Source organism: Cuculus canorus, unplaced genomic scaffold (assembly GCF_017976375.1).
Source record: "Cuculus canorus isolate bCucCan1 unplaced genomic scaffold, bCucCan1.pri scaffold_119_arrow_ctg1, whole genome shotgun sequence".
NCBI classification, from domain to species: Eukaryota; Metazoa; Chordata; class Aves; order Cuculiformes; family Cuculidae; genus Cuculus; species Cuculus canorus.
The window spans coordinates 37,826-57,198 of record NW_026527763.1 but is presented as its reverse complement, the minus strand read 5'-3'; the positions used below and the strand labels follow the sequence as shown (position 1 = coordinate 57,198).

General features: G+C 51.8%; 2 protein-coding genes across 2 annotated transcripts; both read left to right on the top strand.

The window, feature by feature from the left end:
• Positions 1–5,708: 5,708 nt before the first annotated feature.
• LOC128850611 (olfactory receptor 14A16-like) lies at positions 5,709–6,689 on the top strand. Its single transcript, XM_054055579.1, has one exon. It carries the CDS (start codon positions 5,733–5,735, stop codon positions 6,687–6,689), a length of 957 nt encoding a protein of 318 aa, XP_053911554.1. The 5' UTR covers positions 5,709–5,732.
• Positions 6,690–17,827: 11,138 nt separating this feature from the next.
• On the top strand, positions 17,828–18,751 carry LOC128850613 (olfactory receptor 14A16-like). The gene has a single exon (XM_054055581.1). The coding sequence runs from the start codon at positions 17,834–17,836 to the stop codon at positions 18,749–18,751; it is 918 nt and encodes a 305-aa protein (XP_053911556.1). The 5' UTR covers positions 17,828–17,833.
• Positions 18,752–19,373: the final 622 nt, after the last annotated feature.

Here is a 19,373-nt window from a genome sequence, read left to right as displayed (position 1 = left end):
CACCTGCTCCTCCTAAATTCAGCAGTGCCCACACAGGTTCTTTCTTTCTTATCTAAGTGTTCTTGAAGCAGCAAACACTCATCGTGGCCCTTGAATGGCCTTTCAAGTTGAGACTGAATCTTCATCTGGACCCATGCTGAACTAGGAGGATGCTGTCCTTGAAGGCCTCTGTGCTGAGCTCTGTGACCATGTCCCAGCTCTGTCTCCCGCAGGAAAAGCTCCATCTTCTCCTGCCTGTGCCCCTGGCTGAGGGCATTGCTGCCCATTGGGCCTGAAGCCCTGCAGCTGTGGCACCAGGCAACCTCATCCCTGCCAGGAGGAAACCTGGACCCAGAACCCAGAAACCATGAAACCATGTGTGCGAAGGCTTTGCTTAGCACAAAGACGTGGCTGGGAAAGAAGAGAGCTGAGTGTCTTTCCTGCCCCAGGTCTATGATTTCACTCTCATATGACTCTTCTCTGAACTTTCTGTGACCTTACTCTAGAAGACCGAACACTTCTATGACTCTTCTATGACCTCACACTTCTGGGACCATTCAGTGATCACCTCCATATGTGGACCAAATGTTCTCTGACCTGACTGCACTCTGACCCTTCAATAACCAAATTCTTATATGACCTGACTCAACTATGACCTTTCTATGACACAATTCCTCTATTACCTGATTCTTCGACAACCTTTCTCTAAAGCACCCCATGGGCTGGAGATGGTCCAGGACTCTGGCAGAAGGATCCCACTCATCTGCACAAGAAGGTGGACTGTCCCAAGTATCACAGAAGGCATGACTGACCGACAGATGTGTTCACGGAGCCGGTAATTGTTGAAAGCCTTTGTTTTAATCGTGGCTTCAGTGCCTGGTTGATGTCTAAACTCTCTCTGTGGATGCTGACATGGACTGAGCAGCCTGGGCTGACCTCAGACAAGGCCCTGCTTGGAGCTGGGCTTTGGACTAGAGGTCACCTGAGCTCTCTTATTCACTAAGAGATCTTGAGAGACGTGAAAAAGAAGAGGAATGTCTATGAGCTTTGGAAGAAGGGATAGGCGTCTTGGGTGGACTGCAGGGAAGAAGTGAGATCGTGCAGGGAAAAAAATCAGTAGGGCTGAGGCCCAACTGGATATCAAACTGGCTAAGCCTGTGAAAGAGAATAGAAAATGTTTCTACAAATACATTAACAAGAAAAGCAGAATTAGGGAGAATATTCAGTCCCTCTTGGATGCAGAAGGAACAGCAATGACAAGGGATGAGGATAAGGCTGAGGTACTTTGTGCCTTCTTTGCCTCAGTCTTTAATAGTAAGGAAAGTTGTTCCCCCTGTGTACAAACCCAGGAGTTAGAGGAGCAGAATGAGGCTCCCATGATCCAAGAGGAGGTGGTTAGAGACTCGCTTGCCCAGTGAGACACCCACAAGTCTATGGGGCCATATGGGATCCACCCAAGAGTATTGAAGGAGCTGGCGGATGTGCTTTCCAAATCCCTTTCCACCATCTTCCAGTGGTCCTGGCTGACTGGGGAAGTTCCACTGGACTGGAGGCTGGCTGATGTTGTGCCCATATACAAGAAGGTTTGCAGGGAGAATCCGGGGAACTCCAGGCCTGTCAGTCTGACCTCAGTGCCGGGGAAAGTCATGGAACAGGTGATCTTGAGTGCTATCATGAAGCACATGCAAGAGAACCGGGTGATCAGGCCCAGTCAACAGGGGTTCACGAAAGGCAGATCTTGCCAAACTGACCTGATCACCTTCTATGACAAAATCACTCGACTACTGGATGAGGGAAAGGCTGTGGATGTGGTCTTCTTGGACTTCAGTAAAGCCTTTGACACAGTTTCGCACAGCATTCTGCTTCAGAAACTGTCAGCCTCTGGCCTGGACAGGCGCACACTCTCCTGGGTTGAAAACTGGTTGGATGGCCGGGCCCAGAGAGTGGTGGTCAATGGAGTTAACTCCAGCTGGAGGCCCGTTACAGGTGGGGTTCCCCAGGGCTCGGTACTGGGTCCAGCCCTGTTCAATGTCTTTATCAATGACCTGGATGAAGGCATTGAGTGCACCCTCAGCAAGTTTGCAGATGACACTAAGCTGGGTGGAAGTTTGGATCTGCTGGAGGGTAGGGAGGCTCTGCAAAGGGATCTGAACAGGCTGGACTGCTGGGCTGAGGCCAATGGCATGAGATTAAATAAGGCGAAATGCCGGGTCCTGCACTTGGGGCACAACAACCCTACGCAGTGCTACAGACTGGGGGAAGAGTGGCTGGAGAGCTGCATGGAGTATTTTGTGGAGTTGTAGAGACTACAACTCTCTACAACTACCAGAAAGGAGGTTGTGGAGAGGAGGGAGGTGGCTGCTTCTCCCAAGCAACACAGGACAGGACAAGGGGGAATGGCCTGAAGCTCCGCCAGGGGAGGTTCAGGCTGGATATCAGAAAAAAATTATTCATGGAAAGAGTCATCGGGCACTGGAATAGGCTGCCCAGGGAGGTGGTCGAGTTGCCTTCCCTGGAGGTGTTTAAGGAACGGGTGGATGAAGTGCTGAGGGACATGGTTTAAGGGAGTGTTGGGAATGGTTGGACTCAATGATCCAGTGGGTCCTTTCCAACCTGGTGATTCTATGATTCTATGATGCAATACAGCAGATGAGCTCTTGGTTCCAGAATTACGACTACTCCTTCACATTTCCTATGCTATCGCTTCTTTGGTGATTTTGCCCCATGGCTGCAGCTTCCCTACAGTGCACGAGTGCTGATGCACAACTCGTCAGCCCTGGGGAGTGTGGACCAGCCCAAGGCTTTGTCTTTCTAGGAACACCCAGGGAGGACAGAGAGGTATCAGTAAAGAAAGGAAGATGCTCAGGGGAGAGCAAGGTGCAGTGACAGGGTGGATGTCCACAGCCGACAGGCAGAGGTGTGGGACATCATTGCCTGCGGTGGAGATGGTCAAGGGTTCCAACAAGGTTCAAAACCCCCAACAGAACCAAAGTCTTCTTTTCCTTGGCTATGGCTGTTGTCTCTGACACCGATGCCAAAGAGGAAACACCTTGTCCTTACAGTCCCAGGGTCTCATGGCCTCCTCATTCCCACCCAGGAGCCTGGGAGGTGTTTTTCCATATTCCTGCCTTTGGCATTGCCCATCCCTACATCCCACTGCCCAGGAAGAGCCGCGAGTAATGAGTGAGGAACAGGATCTCCCTTTCAGGGGTCAAGGGTTCAAGGCTTTGCCACTTGGTTAAGAGGGTCATGGCTTGGCCTTTACAATTCATGAAACACATCCAGGTTGACTCAGCAGCAAAGCCACCATTACCTTTGTTTTCCCAACCTTTCATCACTGCCTCCACTTTTCTGCTCTAACGGGGCCCTGGAGATGCTTTCTCAGCAGTGCCCTCTGTGGGACCCATTAACACTACAAGAAACTTTGGAGTTTGAATTTGAGTTTTACTTCTTGAGAAGTTTGTTCAACTTCCTCTAAGAGGCTGAGGTTCATGGACTCGGCATCAAACCCACCAGAGGGATCGTTAAATGCCCTGGGCTGCTCCTCTGCTGCTGAGCTGGGCTGGGCTCCTGGGACTGAGGGAGCTCATGCTCTGCCCAAGAACTCCACAAAGCCCAGCAGGGAGAAGAGAACGTCCATGGTTTCTAAGAGAGACGAGCAAGGTAGAGAGAGCTTAAAAACGGTCAGGAGTGGGAGGATGATTGAGAGCTGACTGGAGGAGCAACCTCTGCAGTCCTAGACACGGTGAGTCTGGGTGCAGGGCAATGCAGCTGTGGATCCTGGTGGCATCTCCTAAGCTTGCAGAGCCATCAGCTCATGGGATCTGTGAGGAGGGGGTTCTTGTGTGGCACTTTGGAAGGGCGCTGAAGGCAGGGGTGACCCGGGCTGTCATTCAGAGCAGGTTCCCTGACTCCAGGCTCTGGGTGGTGGGAACGGGGACTCTGCCACCTGCCAGGGTCAGTGCTCAGCCTGCCCGGGGAGCTGCCCATGGACCTGTGGGAGAAGCTGTGGGGGAAGGAGTGACCCCCAGCAGGGCAGAACAGGGTCCTTCTGCTGTTGAGAGGGTGCTGTGTGTGTCAGGGCTTCTCAAAGATCCAGGTGCAAAGGGTGCTTTTGAAGAATGGCATCAAGGCAGCATTCACCTGGAAGGGATGGAGTCTGTGCTTTCAGGTTTCCACTCCTGCTTGGCTGGGGGGGGCAGTGGGAGGTGGGAATTTATTTCTCCCTTCTTGAAAGACAATGGGACTCCAGTTCCCATCAGGATTTATTCTGAGCTGCTCCTCAGCCCCTGCACACCCAGAGGTGCCCCTGAGCAGTGCCCCACTGCCAGGAGGGCTCTGCAGGGCAGAGCTGAGCACACAGTGGGTGGGGTGGGCTCTGTGAGCACAGACAGGGAGGAGATCCTGGGACAGACAAACAGCTCTCAGCAGGGACAAGCTCCAGCCAGAAGAGACGTGGGCAGGGATGGAGAAGGATCTGCTCCCATTAGCACCATGGGAAGGGGGATTCAGGCTCCTGCCTGCATCCCCTGCAGAGCAGGCACCTGCCATGGAGCAAACCCAGGCTCTCCTCTCCTGCCTCTTCTCTTCAGGCCGGGTGGTCAGTCACCTTCCCAGCAGCCTCACCCCTTCAAAGGAGAGATTACCATCCCACCCTAACTGTCTGTCTCTGTGCTGGCTCCATCGGCAGCAGCGCTGTGCATGTCTCCCTCTTTCCTCTCCTGCTTTGCTTCAGGTTCTTATCACTGGACCTTCTGGGATGGGGTTTGGGTTAATGTGCAGTTCAGAGAGCCGTCCTGTGGGTTCTGCCATGCAGGGAGTAAAGGGTCCAATCCCTCTCCTAACTGGCAGGTTCAGGGCAATGCAAACGAGCAGATTCTCCTTTCAGGACACCCCGGATTTAGGACATTTGACTCGTTCCCTGGTGAATCCTGCTGGGCTGCAGGCTGCCCTCCGGAAGGGCACAGCTCTCCCATGGTATCTCTGTGTTATCCAGCAGTCCCATGGAGAAGAGACCCCAGCCCTAAAGCCATGGAAGTGCTGCTCATAGTCTGCATGGAGGCAGCAGCAATGAGCCCTCTGTGTCCCTGGCTGGGAGGGGAGAGCTGAGATCCCCCTCAGGTAGGAAGCATGAGGGTATTTGGAGATCTGCACTGGGAAACCGGATTCCTCTGCTCCCAGCAGTGCAGTTTCTTTTGGGGGGAAACACCTGAGTGCAAAAGCACAGGGCAGCTGAGACCAGGGCTGATGGACAGACCGGCTGTGCTCACTCTGAATGGAGAGCCCGTTTGCTCTCAGGACTCAGGAGACTTCACTTGGAGTGAAGTGGAAGAGCCAGGAGTTTCTGCATCAAAACCATCCTGAGCTGTGTTGGGGCAACCAGAACAGAAGACACAGAGCAAAATCCCCTCAGCTCTGCTCTGCAGTAGGGTGGATGGAGCAGGACAATGCTGGAAAGCTCTTTGATATCGGGAGTGGATTCATCCTTAGATCACCCTTTGTTCCATTCCCCTGTTGCTGTAGGGCAGCACTGACTCCTGCAGAGGCCACATCACAGCCTTCTGCTTCCTGGGGAACCTCAGAGAGGAGCAGTGAGAGCTTGTGAAAGGGACCTGCCAAATGTCCTCCTTATGAGAAAACTCAGGTTGGGGGTGGTTCTATGAGAAATAACTTTGATTTCCATCAGAGAATTGTCCCCTAAGTTGTCTATGTTTTTTCTGTCTTTGACAGTGCCCCATGCCCAGAGGCAGCAGATGTCCAACAGCAGCTCCATCACCCAGTTCCTCCTCCTGGCATTCGCAGACACACGGGAGCTGCAGCTCTTGCACTTCTGGCTCTTCCTGTGCATCTACCTGGCTGCCCTCCTGGGCAACGGCCTCATCATCACCACCATTGCCTGTGACCACCACCTCCACACCCCCATGTACTTCTTCCTCCTCAACCTCTCTGTTCTTGACCTGGGATCCATCTCCACCACTGTACCAAAATCCATGGCAAATTCTCTCTGGGACAACAGAAACATCTCCTACTCAGGATGTATTTCTCAAGTCTTCCTGTTTGCCTTTTTCATTTCAGCAGAATTTTCTCTTCTCACCATCATGTCCTATGACCGCTACGTTGCCATCTGCAAACCCCTGCACTATGGGACCCTCCTGGGCAGCAGAGCTTGTGTCCACATGGCAGCAGCTGCCTGGGGCGCTGGGTTTCTCCATGCTCTGCTGCACACGGCCAATACATTTTCCCTGCCCCTCTGCCAGGGCAATGCTGTGGAACAGTTCTTCTGTGAAATCCCTCAGATCCTCAAGCTCTCCTGCTCACGCTCCGACATCAGGGAGGTTGGGCTTCTTGATGTTAGTGTCTGTTTATTTTTTGGATGTTTTGTTTTCATTGTGGTGTCCTACGTGCAGATCTTCAGGGTGGTGCTGAGGATCCCCTCGGAGCAGGGACGTCAAAAAGCCTTTTCCATGTGCCTCCCTCACCTGGCTGTGGTCTCCCTCTTTATCAGCACTGCAGGGTTTGCCTACCTGAAGCCCCCCTCTATCTCCTCTACACTCTTGGACTTGGTGGTGTCAGTTCTGTACTCAGTGGTGTCTTCAGCATTGAACCCCCTCATCTACAGCTTGAGGAACCAGCAGCTCAAGGATGCAGTGTGGAAACTGATAACTGGGTGGTTCTCTGAAACAATCAACTGCTCATCACCTTCTGCATAGCAGTTTTTATGACATTCATGGCTGTCCCAGACACGCTTCTGTATTTGATATTGGTGTTGCTGGGTTTTAATTGGAAAAATGTTGTCATCCTGTTTTTAATTTACTGTCTTCTCTTTTCTTACTGATTGTCTCTGTAAATGAGGAGCTGTGCTTCAAACAAAGTGTGTTTCAACAAAATAAAGGAATAGTCAGTTTCCTGATCTCTTTCCTCCAAGGCCTTTTTGGAGCTGCAGGGACAGTTCCTGTGGGCATGGGTGGAGGGGAAAAGAGTCCCAGCACGGCAGCACTGCCAGGCACCAGCGCTTGATCTCCCTGAGCTGTTCTCTCTCCCCTTCCACACTCTCCTCCTCACCCCTTGCCTTGCTGGAAGGCCTGAGGGCTCTGAGCTTGGTCACAGCGGTGCTGCGTGGCAGTGCTGTGCCCGCAGGCAGGGACAGGCAGTGGGTATTTGTGGGACAAAACTGCCCCCACAACAGCCTTCGCATAAAGAAAGGGGATCTCCTCAGGGCAGGTTGTGAGGGCTTAAGCCTTCTTCCAAAGATTCTTTTAAGAACATTGCCAAGAATATTTCTCGCAGATACAAACACCAGTGTGCAGATCAACAGTGTGTCTGTGCAGGGTTGGGATAGGCTACTACAACCAGGCCTCCTGTGAGAGACCTGAAGAAGCGGCAGAGCAGGGTCTGGTCTGTGCCCATGTGTGTCTGAAACCCTGGGAAAGCTGCCCCATGGCAATCATCCCAGAGCAGCCCCTCACAACCACCAATGGTCTCTCACCTCAGTTTGCGTGAGGGGAGATCAACCCAAGTGAGACCAGACTTGAGACCAAGTGTTCCTTGGATTCCATGAAGGCCTGTGGCAATGATATTTCCTTGAGGTCACTTTACACTGAAAGTAAAATCCCATGGGAAATTGCCTGAACTTGGATGTGCTTCCTTGAACTGAGATCCCTCTGCCCATTTCTCATGACGTGGGGTATCTCAGAGAAATGCAGGTCAGGGTGACACACTGCAGGGCTGAGGTGTTTCCCATCTTATGGGATTGACAACCAGAAGCCAGAGAGACACTGTGACTCCTGAAGTGCCTCTGTGTGCGGAAGGGACAGACCTCGTCAGTGAATATCCTCGGGTGCATTAGAGGTGCACAAGGCCAGCTCAGATGTGGACTCCTGACAGAACCCTGGCGTTTCTGTGTGTGACTTCAGGAAGACACCCCACCGGCCCAGGGAGATTCATCTCAGCTGCCTTGGACAGCCTCAGTGCAAGTGTTCCTCTCTGCTACATCAGCCCGGATTGTGCGAGTCTGGATTATGCTCTCAGAAGTGCCCGAGCACTCAGAGAGGTTCTGGTGTCCTTGAAAAAAGCAGACATCAAACCCATCTCCAGGAAAAGCAGGAATGAGAACTGGGAGAATTACAGGCAGGTCAGCTTACAGCCATCCCTAGGTAGGGGAAGGGACATGTCCTGCAGGCATTTCCAGCCCCTTTGAAGGACAAGAAAGGGCAGGGAAAGAAGGGCATGTGGTGTACATGGAGTTTTGCAAGGCTTTAGACATGGTGTCCTCATAGCCAGAGTGAGACTCTCTGGACTGAAGAAGTGGACGCTGGGTGAGAAGTTGGCTGAACAACCAAGCCCAATGTCATCAGTGGTACAAAAAGTCCTCCATGCAGCCAGTTCCTAGTGCCATCCCTCAGTGACCAGCACTTGGGCCAGCACTGTTCAATGTCTTTATTGTCTCCCTGTATGATGTGATGGAGCATGCTTTCAGCTCCTTTGCAGATGACGCAAAGCTGGGCAGAGGCCTTCAACAACCTCCTCTGGATCAACCTGCCTTGAGCAGGAGAGAGAGACAAGAGGATGTTCAGGGCTCTCTTCAAACCTGAGTTATTCTGTGATTCAATGAATCTTTCCCTTGGAGAGATTTTTGGAGACAGAATAGATGGAGGGAGAAGAAAAAATTAAAGAAGCAGAAGAGGAGATGGTGGGATGATGGGATTTCCTTGGCAAGGGGAAGAAGCAAATAAAAATAAACAAACAAACCCAGAAGGTAGAACTTGGAAAGTGGAGTGGCCCTATCAGGAGAAAGAAATGTCACTGGGAAGGCAATGCTGTGATGCAAGAGGTCACCCTGAGAAACTCTGGATCAGCCCATAGCTTTGTGTTTCAAAGAACAGTCAATGGGAGTGGAGAAACATCTGCAAATGTGCAGAAATCCTGGGGTGAGAGCAAGGTGAGGAAGCGAGATGGGTGTCTACAGCCTGCAGGGAAAGAGTGTAGGGTATAGGACTATGTAGGACAGCCTGTGGTGGAGATGGCAAAGGGTGCTGGCAAGGCTGGAAGGCACCAAGAGGACCCACGTTCTTGTCCCCTTGGCTGGTGCAGTTGTCTCTGCCACTGAGGCCTATGAGAAGATGCGTTGTCCCCATGGCACTGGGGCCTCGTGGCCTCCTTGTAACCACATGGGGAAGATGGAAGTTGTTGTACAATTGCTGTCCTTCGCTTGAACTTGCCCACCCCACATCCCTTGGTCTCAGGGAAGAGCCCTGAGCTGTGCATTAAGGACAGAGCCCATCGTCCCTTTGCATGAAGGACAGGATCTCGTCATCTTGCTCCATGGAACAAACCAAGGGTTTCTCCGCATCAAAGCCACCTGCACAGGGCCTTGGCCTGCCTGTGATCACAGCCTCCAATTCTCTGCTCTAACGAGTCCATGAGGAGGTTTTTATCAGGAACGGCCTTCACTGGGGACCACTATTTCGTCAAGAAACTTTGGGTTTTCCGCTTTTGCTTTGGCCTCCTTGAAAGCTTTGTTCAGTCTCTTCTCAGCACCTCATGGGCTCATTAAAATGCCAGAAGCATGAACAAGCCATGGCTCTTCCTTCATTCTATTCAAGAATTGAAGACTTGTAGAGTACATTAGAGAGGTGTCAGGAGGGCACATTCAGAGCACATTTTCTATGAGCACTTTGAAGAAGAGATAGGACAATCATCCAGCTGATCTGGATGCAGAGTGTCTCCTAAGGAGGTGTGGACAGGACGGAAAAGCAGTGCCTTGAGGCTGGACACGGCATGGACAGCCTTGCTTCTAAGCTCTCCAACCTCGCTGTGTCACTCCTTGGCCTCCTGGGAATTCCATCCCATTCCTTGGCATCAGGCTTCTCCCCTGCCGTCTGACCCGGCCGTGACAGCTTCTTGGCAGGGATTCCTGCTGCTTTCCTTAGGGAGATGGACTTCTCCACTGCAGGGTTTGTTTATGGAAGTCACAATGAGTTCCATCCCCACAGCTGAAGTGTTGCCCATAGGGAGTGTGAAAGAGAGACGGCTGAAAGAGAACTGAGCTTCACCTCCCTGGAGCTCATGCAGGGGGCAGCTGAGAGGAGTGTGAATGAGCCAAGAGTAAAAGGAAGGAGAGCTCTGGGGAACACTGGACAGTGCCCATGTCTAGACTGGCTTCAGAGGAGATGAGCTCAGCCATGGTGAGTTAGATAGGGACAGGAAGAAAGCCCTGGAAGGTTGAAATACCCAGCGTAGCAGACAGAGCTGGCGATGCAAGCACAGAGTAAGGGCAATAGTTCTTTTCCCACCATTCACACATGTTCTGGAAATTCATATTTTGTCAGCACAGAAATTCCATGGACATTTCAGTGGAAGTTTTGAATCATTTCAGGTGATGAAAAAGTGGAGTTTGGGTTTATTTTTTTTTCATTATGGAGAGCAGTTGTCAAGTTTTGATGCTGTGCTCCATACTCTGACCATCAGCACCCAGTGCAAACCTCTAGAGGCCCCGTGAGTCTGAGGTGTTTGCCTGGCACTGCAGTTATCAGAGAAGACTTGGCAGAGCTGTGTCACTCCCATCATTTCCATCCAGTCCTCAGGACTCGTACAATTCCTTAGGTTTCAAGAGTGCAATTAAAGAGATAGGTATGTAAAGAGCACTTGGAAGAAGTTGTAGAAGAATTCTCCAACTGATATTGATGCAGGGTGTCTCCTGAGGAGGTGTGGGCAAGTAGGAAAAGCAGTCCTTGAGGTCCATAACTGTAAGGACATCCTTGCTTCTCACATTCCCAGTCCCACCATGTCACTCAATTTGTACGCTTGGCTGTGTACAAATCTGGAGCTGGAAGGGATGCATAAGGATCATCGAGTCCAGCTCCCTGCTCCTCATGTGACTACATAAAAACACACTGTGACAGATCATCATCCAGGTGCTCTTTCTACTTTGCAGGCTTGGTGTAGGGACTCCCTGTTCCACTGACTGACTACACAGTGAAGAACCTTTTCTAATGTCCAGTCTTAATTTCCCCTGATGCAGCCTTGTTCCAGTTCCTTGAGTCCTATCGCTGGTCACCAGAGAGAGGAGATCAGCACCTCCCCCTCGGATGCCATCCTTCAGGGAGTTGGTGAGGTCCCAGCCAAGCCGCAGAGAACAAAGCTCACCCATCACCTGGGGGGAGAGGCCAGTGCTGGAACTGGTGATGGGAGAGACCAGTGCCCTGGCCTCCCCCACAGCCCCAGGGCTGGAGGATTGACCCGGCACAAGGACAGGGAGAGCAGTGGAAATCCAGGACTCCTGGTTTCAATCCAGCAGATCCCACCACAGACTGACTCTGCCCCCACTGTGCCAGCGCCTCTGCCCAGGCCAGAACAAGAGTCTAAGCTAAGCAGCAGAGCAGCCTGGTCCACATGAGGGCCTGCAGGAATAGGTTTCTCTTTCTCATGGATTCTTCTCTGCAGGCAGTAGAATTGTTCTATTGCTCTTCTCCTGGGACACCCCTTTCCCCAGGGGAGGGTGTCCAGGCTGGCCTGGCTGCCAGTCCAGGTTCCCTCTCTGTGCAGTCCACAAGGCCACTTTTATGACCCAGCCTTCTAAGTTTGGGCCTTTCTCTGTCCTGACTATTGTATGACCCAACTCTTCCATGGATATTCTATGACCTGACACCCCTACCACCCTTCTGTGACCCGACTCTTCTAAGACCCAATTCTTGAATGATTTGACTATTCTATGATTCTACTCTGACCTGACCCTTCTATCACTCTTCTCTGAGCCTACTCTTCTATAATCCAGCTTTTATATCACCTTTCTATGACTCGACTCTTCTACGACTGTAGTGTTATTTTATGACCCAACTCTTCCATGATCCGATTCTTTTATTCTTTAGTTCTTTTATGACTCGACTATTCTGTGATCTGATGCTTCTATGAACTAATAGTACTATGACCCAGCTCTCCTTTGATCCAACACTTCTATGACCTAACCATTCTATCACCCTTCTATGACCTGACCCTTCTATGACCCGTTTTCTATGACACTACTCTTCAATGACCTCATTTTTCTACTACTCTTCTATGACACGACACTTTTGACCCTGCCCGTCTATCAGCCAACAATTCTATAACAATTCCATACTCTGAATCTTCTTCAGTCCCTCTGTGATGCGACCCTTCAATGACCCAACTCTTCTATGACCCCGACACGTCTGTGACCTGGCCCTTCTATTACCCGACTCCTCCATTACCCTTCGATGACTCAGCTCCTGTATGACCTGAATCTTCTATGACTCCACTCTTGTACGACTATTCTGTGATCCTTCTGTGACTCGATTCTACTATGACGTAACCCTTCTATGACTCTTCTATGACCTCACACTTCTTTGACCATTCAATGATCACCCCCTTCTGTGACCCAAACCTTCGATCACCTGACTGTTCTTTGACTCTTCTATAACACGACCCTTGTAATGCAGACTCAGCTCTTCTATTACGCAACTCTTCTACAACCTTTGTCTCACCCAAAACTTCTATGACTTCTATGACCCATCTCTCCTAGGATCCAACTCTCCTTCGGTCCTTCTATGAAACTGCCATGACACGAATCTGCTGTGACCCATTTTTTTCATGACCCAGGTCTTCTATGACCCCAGCTTTCTATGACCTGACCTTTCTATGGCACCTTGTAGTCAATGAGCCAGCCAGGTGCCTTCCGCCGGCCTGGCAGAGACACTGCCAGATGTCAGCGTTAAAGCACAAATCCCAGCCATGAGTTAGGTGCTGACCCATCAGCTGCTTCAGAAAGTGGTGACCTCACAGTCTCTTTCCCAGCCACGTTCCTGCTGTTGGCCTGTCCCCTCCAGAGGCAAAGTGACCTCAAAGCCCCCTTCCTGCTGGATTATGGGTCCTTGAGACACCCCAGGCCACATGATAACTTGTCCACCCAAGGGAATGGCAGGAAGTTCTGCCAGGGGAGGTATAAATTGGAAATAACACTGATGACATCCATCACAGACTGTGCTTTTGTCAAAGCAGAGGCATTTAATGCTTTTTTTTTTCACCTCTGTCTTCAGTACATATGATGGGCTTGAACTCCCAAGAGCCCTGGGCTGGAGGACCAAGTCTTAGGCAAATGATAAACTCCCAACAAACCCCAACCTTGTGGGGGATCTGCTGCTCCAGGTGGGTCTCCATAAGTGGATGGGGCCTAATGGGATTCATCCAGGAGTACTTAAAGAGTGACTGAGCTCATAGAGAGATTCTCTCCATGATTTTTCAGTGCTCCTGGGAATCTGGAGAGGTACCAGTTGACTGAAAGATGGCAAATGTCTTTGAGGAGGGATTCAGGGGTGACACCAGTAAATCCAGACCTACCATTGTCACTTCAGTGTCTGGTGATGATGGAGAAGATTATTCTAGGAGCTACTGAAAAGCACTTGAAAGACAAGAGTCATTGGTCCCAGTCAGTGGGGATTTATAAAGGGAATGTCCTGCCTGACAAATTTAATTGCCTTCTTTGACAAGGTCACCCACCCAGCTGACCAAGGAAACCAGCTGACATAATCTTTCTGGAGTTCAGCAAGGCCTTTCATCTGGTCTCTCACAGGATCCTCCTAAACTAAATGTCCAGCATCCGGCTGGATAAACACAGAATGCAGCTGATGGGTCGGGCTCAAAGGGTCATGGTGAACGGGGTGACTGGGGAAGTTCCACTGGACTGGACACTGGCTAATGTTGTGCCAAGAAATTACAAGAAGGGCTGCAGAGAGGATCCGGGGAACTCCAGGCCTGTCAGTCTCACCTCAGTGCCGGGGAAAGTCAGGGAACAGGTGATCTTGAGTGCTATCATGAAGCACATGCAAGAGAACCGGGTGATCAGGCCCTGTCAACAGGGGTTTACAAAAGGCAGATCTTGCCAAACTGACCTGATTGCCTTCTATGACAAAGTGACTCGACTACTGGATGGGGGAAAGGCTGTGGATGTAGTCTTCTTGGACTTCAGTAAAGCCTTTGACACAGTTTCTCACAGCATTCTGCTTCAGAAACTGTCAGCCTCTGGCCTGGACAGGCGCACACTCTCCTGGGTTGAAAACTGGTTGAAAACTGGGTTGAAAACTGGTTGGATGGCCCAGAGAGTGGTGGTCAATGGAGTTAACTCCAGCTGGAGGCCAGTTACAGGTGGGGTTCCTCAGGGCTCGGTACTGGGTCCAGCTCTGTTCAATGCCTTTATCAATGACCTGGATGAAGGCATTGAGTGCACCCTCAGCAAGTTTGCAGATGACACTAAGCTGGGAGGAAGTGTGGATCTGCTGAAGGGTAGGGAGGCTCTGCAAAGGGATCTGAACAGGCTGGAAAGATGGGCTGAGGCCAATGGGATGAGGTTCAACAAGGCCAAATGCCGGGTTTTGCACCTGGGGTGCAACAACCCCATGCAGTGCTACAGACTGGGGGAAGAGTGGCTGGAGAGCTGCATGGAGGATTTTTGTGGAGTTGTAGAGAGTACAACTCTCTACAACTACCAGAAAGGGGGAATGGCCTGAAGCTCCACCATGGGAGGTTCAGGCTGGATATCAGAAAAAAATTCTTCATGGAAAGAGTCATCGGGCACTGGAACAGCTGCTCATGGAGGTGGTCGAGTTGCCTTCCCTGGAGGTGTTTAAGGAACGGGTGGATGAAGTGTTTAGGGACATGGTTTAAGGGAGTGTTAGGAATGGTTGGACTCGATGATCCAGTGGGTACTTTCCAACCTGGTGATTCTATGATTCTATGATCCAACACAGCAGATGAGCTCTTGGTTCCAGAATTACGACTACTCCTTCACATTTCCTATGCCATCGCTTCTTTGGTGATTTTGCCCCATGGCTGCAGCTTCCCTACAGTGCACGAGTGCTGATGCACAACTCGTCACCCCTGGGGAGTGTGGACCAGCCCAAGGCTTTGTCTTTCTAGGAACACCCAGGGAGGACAGAGAGGTATCAGTAAAGAAAGGAAGATGCTCAGGGGAGAGCAAGGTGCAGTGGCACGGTGGATGTCTACAGCCGACAGGCAGAGGTGTGGGACATCATTGCCTGCGGTGGAGATGGTCAAGGGTTCCAACAAGGCTCAAAACCCCCAAAAGAACCAAAGTCTTCTTTTCCTTGTCTATGGCTGTTGTCTCTGACACTGATGCCAAAGAGGAAACACCTTGTCCTTAGAGTCCCAGGGTCTCATGGCCTCCTCATTCCCACCCAGGAGCCTGGGAGGTGTTTTCCCACAGTCCTGCCTTTGGCATTGCCCATCCCTACATCCCACTGCCCAGGAAGAGCCCTGATGAATGAGTGAGGGACAGGATCTCCCTTTAAGGCTCTAGGGTTCAAGGCTTTGCCACTTGGTTAAGAGGGTCATGGCTTGGCCTTTTGGATTCATGAAACACATCTCAGCGTCAGAGCCACCATTACCTTTGTTTTCCCAACCTTTCATCACTGCCTCCACTTTTCTGCTCTAACTGAACCCTGGAGATGCTTTCTCAGCAGTGCCCTCCGTGGGACCCATTAACACTACAAGAAACTTTGGAGCTTGAATTGGAGTTTTACTTCTTGAGAAGTTTGTTCAACTTCCTCTAAGAGGATGAGGTTCATGGACTCAGCATCAAACCCACCAGAGGGATCGTTAAATGCCCTGGGCTGCTCCTCTGCTGCTGAGCTGGGCTGGGCTCTTGGCACTGAGGGAGCTCATGTTCTGCCCAAGAACTCCACAAAGCCCAGCAGGGAGAAGAGAACGTCCATGGTTTCTAAGAGAGACGAGCAAGGTAGAGAGAGCTTAAACATGGTCGGGAGTGGGAGGATGATTGAGAGCTGACTGGAGGAGCAACCTCTGCAGTCCTAGACACGGTGAGTCTGGGTGCAGGGCAATGCAGCTGTGGATCCTGGTGGCATCTCCCAAGCTTGCAGAGCCCTCAGCTCATTGGATCTGCGAGGAGGAGGCTCTTGTGAGGCACTTTGGAAGGGCTGTGAAGCCAGGGGTGCCCTGGGCTGTCATTCAGAGCAGGTTCCCTGCACTCCAGGCTCTGGGTGGTGGGAACGGGGACTCTGCCGCCTGCCAGGGTCAGTGCTCAGCCTGCCCGGGGAGCTGCCCATGGACCTGTGGGAGAAGCTGTGGGGGAAGGAGTGACCCCCAGCAGGGCAGAACAGGGTCCTTCTGCTGTTGAGAGGGTGCTGTGTGTGTCAGGGCTTCTCAAAGATCCAGGTGCAAAGGGTGCTTTTGAAGAATGGCATCAAGGCAGCATTCACCTGGAAGGGATGGAGTCTGTGCTTTCAGGTTTCCACTCCTGCTTGGCTGGGGGGGCAGTGGGAGGTGGGAATTTATTTCTCTCTTCTTGAAAGACACTGGGACTCCAGTTCCCGTTAGGATTTTTCTGAGCTGCTCCTCAGCCCCTGCACACCCAGAGGTGCCCCTGAGCAGTGCCCCACTGCCAGGAGGGCTCTGCAGGGCAGAGCTGAGCACACAGTGGGTGGGGTGGGCTCTGTGAGCACAGACAGGGAGGAGATCCTGGGACAGAGAAACAGCTCTCAGCAGGGACAAGCTCCAGGCAGAAGAGACGTGGGCAGGGATGGAGAAGGATCTGCTCCCATTAGCACCATGGGAAGGGGGATTCAGGCTCCTGCCTGCCATCCCCTGCAGAGCAGGCACCTGCCATGGAGCAAACCCAGGCTCTCCTCTCCTGCCTCTTCTCTTCAGGCTGGGTGGTCAGTCACCTTCCCAGCAGCCTCACCCCTTCAAAGGAGAAATTACCACCCCACCCTAACTGTCTGTCTCTGTGCTGGCTCCATCGGCAGCAGCGCTGTGCATGTCTCCCTCTTTCCTCTCCTGCTTTGCTTCAGGTTCTCATCACTGCACCTTCTGGGATGGGGTTTGGGTTAAGCTGCAGTTTAGAGAGCTGTGGGTTCTGCCATGGAAAGAGTAAAGAGTCCAATCCCTCTCCTAACTGACAGGTTCAGGGCAATGCAAACGAGCAGATTCTCCTCTCAGGACACCCCAGATTTAGGACATTTGACTCGTTCCCTGGTGAATCCTCTGGGCTGCAGGCTGCCCTCCGGAAGGGCACAGCTCTCCCATGGTATCTCTGTGTTATCCAGCAGTCCCATGGATAAGAGACCTCAGCTCCAAGGCCATGGAAGTGCTGCTCATCGTCTGCATGGAGGCAGCAGCAATGAGCCCTCTGTGTCCCAGACTGGGAGGGGAGACCTCAGGTAGGAAGCATGAGGGTATTTGGAGATCTGCATTGGGAAACCGGATTCCTCTGCTCCCAGCAGTGCAGTTTCTTTTGGGGAGAGCACCCGAGTACAAAAGCCCTCCAGTACAGGGAAGCTGAAGCCAGGGCTGATGGACAGACCAGCTGTGCTCACTCCAAATTAAGGGAGAGCCCATTTGCCTGTCAGGACTCAGGAGACTTCACTTGGAGTGAAGCAGAATAGCCATGAGTTTCTGCATCAAAACCATCCTGAGGTGTATTGGGGCAATCAGGACAGAAGACACAAAGCAAAATCCCCTCAACTCTGCTCTGCTCTGCAGTCGAGTGCATGGGGAGGGACAATGCTGGAAAGCTGTTTGATATCAGGAGTGGACTCATCCTGAGATCACTCTGTGTTCCGTCCCCCTGTTGCTGTAGGGCAGCACTGACTCCTGCAGAGTCCACATCACAGCCTTCTGCCTCCTGGGGCAACGTCAGTGAGGAGCAACAACGGCTTGTGAAAAGGACCTACCAAAGGTCCTCCTTATGAGAAGAGGCAGGTTGGGGGTGGTTCTATGAGAAATAACTTTGATTTTCATCAGAGAAGGGTCCCCTAACTTGTCTATGTCTTTCCTGTGTTTGAAAGTGCCCCATGTCCAGAGGCAGCAGATGTCCAACAGCAGCTCCATCACCCAGTTCCTCCTCCTGGCATTCGCAGACACACGGGAGCTGCAGCTCTTGCACTTTTGGCTCTTCCTGGGCATCTACCTGGCTGCCCTCCTGGGCAACGGCCTCATCATCACCACCATCGCCTGCGACCACCACCTCCACACAGCCATGTACTTCTTCCTCCTCAACCTCTCCCTCCTCGACCTGGGATCCATCTCCACCATTGTCCCCAAATCCATGGCAAATTCTCTATGGGGCAAAAGGGCTATTTCCTATGCAGGGTGTCTTGCCCAAGTCTTTCTCTACATGTTTTTCATTTCAGCAGAGTTTTCTCTCCTCACCATCATGTCCTATGACCGCTACATTGCCATCTGCAAACCCCTGCACTACGGGACCCTCCTGGGCAGCAGAGCTTGTGTCCACATGGCAGCAGCTGCCTGGGGCGCTGCGTTTCTCAATGCTCTGCTGCACACGGCCAATACATTTTCTCTGCCCCTCTGCCAGGGCAATGCTGTGGACCAGTTCTTCTGTGAAATCCCCCATATCCTCAAGCTCTCCTGCTCACACTCCTACATCTGGGAGTTTGGGCTTCTTACCATTAGTGTCTTTGTAGCTTTTGGCTGTTTTGTTTTCATTGTGGTTTCCTACGTACATATCTTCAGGGCTGTGCTGAGGATCCCCTCTGAGCAGGGACGGCACAAAGCCTTTTCCACGTGCCTCCCTCACCTGGCCGTGGTCTCCCTCTTTATCAGCACTGGAGTATTTGCCTACCTGAAGCCCCCCTCCATCTCCTCTCCATCTCTGGACCTTGTGGTGTCATTTCAGTACTCAGTGGTGCCTCCAGCACTGAATCCCCTCATCTACAGCCTGAGGAACCAGCAGCTCAAGGATGCAGTGTGGAAACTGATACCTGGATGATTCTCTGAAGCAATGAACTGCTCATTATCTGCTGCATAGCAGTTATCCTGCTTCTGCAACTGAGGAGCTGTGGTCCCCCTGTGTTGAAACCAAATAAAACACCTTCAGTGACTGCGTTCTTTTTCCTGAGATCTTTCCCTTTTCTTACTGGTCAGCTGTGTAAATGTGGAGCTGTACTCTCTATGTGTTTCAACAAAAGAAAGAGATATTCAACATTTGTTTCCTGATATCTTTCCTCCAAAGCCTTTTTTGAGCTGCAGGGACAGTTCCTGTGGGCATGGGTGGAGGGGAACAGAGTCCCAGCACGGCAGCCCTGCCAGGCACCAGCGCTTGATCTCCCAGAGCTGTTCTCTCTCCCCTTCCACACTCTCCTCCTCACCCCTTGCCTTGCTGGAAGGTCTGAGGGCTCTGAGCTTGGTCACAGCGGTGCTGCGTGGCAGTGCTGTGCCCGCAGGCAGGGACAGGCAGTGGGCACTTGTGGGACAGAGCTGTCTCCACAACAGCCTTTCCACAAAGAGAGGAGATCTCCTCAGGCCTGCACTGAGGTCTTAGGGTTTCTTTTGGGGTTTGTCCAAGAACCTGAGCCACTGATGAAAACACCAGTGTAAAGGTAAGCACTGCA

What these genes read in the sequence shown, in the direction of transcription:
- LOC128850611 (XM_054055579.1), top strand. Translation starts at nt 5,733, where the DNA reads ATGTCCAACAGCAGCTCCATCACCCAGTTCCTCCTCCTGGCATTCGCA.
- LOC128850613 (XM_054055581.1), top strand. Translation starts at nt 17,834, where the DNA reads ATGTCCAACAGCAGCTCCATCACCCAGTTCCTCCTCCTGGCATTCGCA.